Source organism: Petromyzon marinus, chromosome 83, assembly GCF_048934315.1.
Source record: "Petromyzon marinus isolate PM22_M1 ecotype Great Lakes invasive population chromosome 83, UKy_Petmar_22M1.pri1.0, whole genome shotgun sequence".
NCBI lineage: Eukaryota > Metazoa > Chordata > Hyperoartia > Petromyzontiformes > Petromyzontidae > Petromyzon > Petromyzon marinus.
Window position 1 is genome coordinate 602,540 of NC_133748.1, and position 5,000 is coordinate 607,539.

General features: G+C 58.6%; 1 protein-coding gene across 1 annotated transcript in view; it reads right to left on the reverse strand.

The window, feature by feature from the left end:
- ZFYVE28 (zinc finger FYVE-type containing 28) overlaps positions 1-5,000 on the reverse strand; it is a 51,524-nt gene that overhangs the window by 19,807 nt on the left and 26,717 nt on the right. The window contains exons 8-9 of the mRNA XM_076057530.1: positions 3,397-5,000; positions 779-860 (exon numbers count right to left, since the gene is read on the reverse strand). The exon at positions 3,397-5,000 is cut by the window's right edge and continues 903 nt beyond it. Of these exons, the coding sequence (XP_075913645.1) occupies positions 779-860; positions 3,397-5,000 (1,686 nt within the window). The remainder of the gene's footprint in view (positions 1-778; positions 861-3,396) is intronic.

The window sequence follows — 5,000 nt, forward strand, 5'->3', positions numbered from 1 at the left end:
TGATGTTGATGATGGTGATGATGATGTTGATGATGGTGATGTTGATGGTGGTGATGGTGATGTTGATGGTGATGTTGATGATGTTGATGATGGTGATGTTGATGGTGATGTTGATGTTGATGGTGATGTTGATGATGGTGATGTTGATGATGGTAGGTGATGTTGATGATGGTGATGATTGTGATGTTGATGGTGGTGATGTTGATGATGGTGATGATGATGTTGGTGATGATGTTGATGATGGTGATGTTGATGATGATGATGTTGATGTTGATGGTGATGTTGATGGTGATGTTGATGGTGGTGATGTTGATGTTGATGATGGTGATGTTGATGGTGATGTTGATGGTGATGTTGATGATGATGATGGTGATGTTGATGGTGGTGATGTTGATGGTGATGTTGATGATGATGATGTTGATGTTGATGGTGATGTTGATGGTGATGTTGATGATGATGATGGTGATGTTGATGATGGTGATGTTGATGGTGGTGATGTTGATGATGGTGATGTTGATGGTGGTGATGTTGATGTTGATGGTGATGTTGATGGTGATGTTGATGATGGTGATGTTGATGGTGATGTTGATGGTGGTGATGTTGATGTTGATGATGTTGATGTTGATGGTGATGTTGATGGTGATGTTGATGATGGTGATGTTGATGTTGGTGATGTTGATGATGATGTTGATGATGATGGTGATGTTGATGATGATGATGGTGATGTTGATGATGATGGTGATGATGATGTTGATGGTGATGTTGATGGTGATGTTACCCAGCGTGAAAGGATCCCAGCCCCCGCTCCGGATCCAAGAATCCCAGATCCGGGTTTTCCAAATCGCCGGATGCGGATTCTCCTGCAAGGAACAACGCAGGCATCTGATTGGACGAAATCCACGGGGTGGTGGTGGGGGTCACAACGCGGGCGTCTGATTGGACGGAATCTACGGGGCGGTGGTGGTGGGGGTCACAACGCGGGCGTCTGATTGGACGGAATCTACGGGGTGGTGGTGGTGGGGATCACAACGCGGGCGTCTGATTGGATGGAATCTACGGGGTGGTGGTGGGGGTCACAACGCGGGCGTCTGATTGGACGGAATCTACGGGGCGGTGGTGGGGGTCACAACGAGGGCGTCTGATTGGATGGAATCTACGGGGTGGTGGTGGGGGTCACAACGCGGGCGTCTGATTGGACGGAATCTACGGGGCGGTGGTGGTGGGGATCACAACGCGGGCGTCTGATTGGATGGAATCTACGGGGTGGTGGTGGGGGTCACAACGCGGGCGTCTGATTGGACGGAATCTACGGGGCGGTGGTGGGGGTCACAACGAGGGCGTCTGATTGGATGGAATCTACGGGGTGGTGGTGGGGGTCACAACGCGGGCGTCTGATTGGACGGAATCTACGGGGCGGTGGTGGTCACAACGGCCGGGTCAGTTTAATCCAGTGGTGGAATAATTTGGTGGACTACTCCCCTGGTGGTGGACTCCTCAGTGTGGTGGTGGACTACTCCCCTGGTGGTGGACTCCTCAGTGTTGTGGTGGACTCCTCAGTGTGGTGGTGGACTACTCCCATGGTGGTGGACTACTCAGTGTGGTGGTGGACTACTCAGTGTGGTGGTGGACTACTCAGTGTGGTGGTGGACTACTCCCATGGTGGTGGACTACTCAGTGTGGTGGTGGACTACTCCCATGGTGGTGGACTACTCAGTGTGGTGGTGGACTACTCACCCTGGTGGTGGACTACTCCCCCTGGTGGTGGACTACTCAGTGTGGTGGACTACTCCCCTGGTGGTGGACTCCTCAGTGTGGTGGTGGACTACTCCCCTGGTGGTGGACTCCTCAGTGTGGTGGTGGACTCCTCAGTGTGGTGGTGGACTCCTCAGTGTGGTGGTGGACTACTCCCATGGTGGTGGACTACTCAGTGTGGTGGTGGACTACTCAGTGTGGTGGTGGACTACTCAGTGTGGTGGTGGACTACTCCCATGGTGGTGGACTACTCAGTGTGGTGGTGGACTACTCCCATGGTGGTGGACTACTCAGTGTGGTGGTGGACTACTCACCCTGGTGGTGGACTACTCCCCCTGGTGGTGGACTACTCAGTGTGGTGGACTACTCCCCTGGTGGTGGACTACTCCCCCTGGTGGTGGACTACTCAGTGTGGTGGTGGACTACTCAGTGTGGTGGTGGACTACTCCCCTAGTGGTGGACTACTCCTCCTGGTGGTGGACTACTCAGTGTGGTGGTGGACTACTCAGTGTGGTGGTGGACTACTCCCCTAGTGGTGGACTACTCACCCTGGTGGTGGACTACTCAGTGTGGTGGTGGACTCCTCAGTGTGGTGGTGGACTACTCCCATGGTGGTGGACTACTCAGTGTGGTGGACTACTCCCCTGGTGGTGGACTACTCAGTGTGTTGGTGGACTACTCAGTGTGGTGGTGGACTACTCAGTGTGGTGGTGGACTACTCAGTGTGGTCGACTACTCCCCTAGTGGTGGACTACTCATTGTGGTGGTGGACTACTCCCCTGGTGGTGGACTACTCAGTGTGGTGGACTACTCAGTGTGGTGGTGGACTACTCACCCTGGTGGTGGACTACTCACCCTGGTGGTGGACTCCTCAGTGTGGTGGTGGACTACTCCCATGGTGGTGGACTACTCAGTGTGGTGGACTACTCCCCTGGTGGTGGACTACTCAGTGTGGTGGTGGACTACTCAGTGTGGTGGTGGACTACTCAGTGTGGTGGACTACTCCCCTAGTGGTGGACTACTCAGTGTGGTGGTGGACTACTCCCCTGGTGGTGGACTACTCAGTGTGGTGGACTACTCAGTGTGGTGGTGGACTACTCACCCTGGTGGTGGACTACTCACCCTGGTGGTGGACTCCTCAGTGTGGTGGTGGACTACTCCCATGGTGGTGGACTACTCAGTGTGGTGGACTACTCAGTGTGGTGGACTACTCAGTGTGGTGGTGGACTACTCAGTGTGGTGGTGGACTACTCAGTGGGGTGGTGGACTACTCCCCTAGTGGTGGACTACTCAGTGTGTTGGACTACTCCCCTGGTGGTGGACTACTCAGTGTGGTGGTGGACTACTCAGTGTGGTGGTGGACTACTCAGTGTGGTGGTGGACTACTCCCCTAGTGGTGGACTCCTCAGTGTGGTGGTGGACTACTCAGTGTGGTGGTGGACTACTCCCCTAGTGGTGGACTACTCAGTGTGGTGGACTACTCCCCTAGTGGTGGACTACTCAGTGTGGTGGTGGACTACTCCCCCTGGTGGTGGACTCCTCAGTGTGGTGGTGGACTCCTCAGTGTGGTGGTGGACTACTCCCCCTGGTGGTGGACTACTCCCCCTGGTGGTGGACTACTCCCCCTGGTGGTGGACTACTCACCTGATGGGTGTCGTTTCTTGCGATGATGTCCCTGGCTGTGATGACGTCTCCGGCCCTGAGGCCTCTCCACCCTCTCCACCCTCTCCACCTCCTCCTCCTCAAAGTCGTCCTCTCCTCGCCTCTGCCTCCTCCTTTCAACCATCACCTCCTCCTCCTCCTCCTCCACCTCCTGCAACACCTCCACCACCTCCACAGCGTCCACCACCTCCACAGCGTCCACCACCCCCACAGCGTCCACCGCCTCCACCACACCCACAGCGTCCACCACCCCCACAGCGTCCACCACCCCCACAGCGTCCACCACCCCCACAGCGTCCACCGCCCTGGGTTTGAAGATGACTGTGGCCGACAGCCTCATGCCACCAGTCCTCTGGGCAATCTCCTCCGCCACTGTGCGGCCCTCCGTGGCCGCCGGGACCTCCTCCGTGGCTGGGACCTCCGTGGCCAGGACCTCCGTGGCTGGGACCTCTGTGGCCGCCGGGACCTCCTCCGTGGCTGGGACCACCTCCGTGGCTGGGACCTCCGTGGCCGCCGGGACCTCCTCCGTGGCTGGGACCACCTCCGTGGCTGGGACCTCCGTGGCCGCCGGGACCTCCTCCGTGGCTGGGACCACCTCCGTGGCTGGGACCTCCGTGGCTGGGACCTCCGTGGCCAGGACCTCCGTGGCTGGGACCTCTGTGGCCGCCGGGACCTCCTCCGTGGCTGGGACCACCTCCGTGGCTGGGACCTCCGTGGCCGCCGGGACCTCCTCCGTGGCTGGGACCACCTCCGTGGCTGGGACCTCCGTGGCCGCCGGGACCTCCTCCGTGGCTGGGACCACCTCCGTGGCTGGGACCTCCGTGGCCGCCGGGACCTCCGTGGCCGAGACCTCCTCCGTGGCCAGGACCTCCGTGGCTGGGACGTCCGTGGCCGCCGGGACCTCCTCCGTGGCCGCCGGGACCTCCGTGGCCGGGACCTCCGTGGCCAGGACCTCCGTGGCCAGGACCTCCGTGGCCAGGACCTCCTCCGTGGCCGTGCCCCCGTGGCTACCCACAAGCCCCTGCAGTGGTGGCGGCGCTGTCAAAGATGGCGTCGCTTGCCGACAGAGCCTTGCGATGGATGAGCACGGTGGGGTCAGAGGGTGGCCGATGGTGGCGGCGGTGGTGGCGGTGGTGGCGGTGATGATGGCAGAGCCACCACCACCTCGTCTGTCACCGTCGAAGTCACCAACACCACCACCAACACCACCACCAACACCACCAACACCACTACCAACACCACCACCAACACCACCACCAACACCACCAACACCACTACCAACACCACCACCAACACCACCAACACCACTACCAACACCACCACCACCAACACTACGACCACCAACACCACCACCACGAACACCACCAACACCACCACCAACACCACCAACACCACGAACACCACCACCACCAACACCACCACCACGAACACCACCACCACCACCACCACGAACACCACCACGACCACCACCGTCACTACCGTCACCAACACCACGACCACGTCTACCACCACCACCACCACCACGAACACAAACACCACCATCACCACCACCACCACCACCACGAACACAAACACCACCATCACCA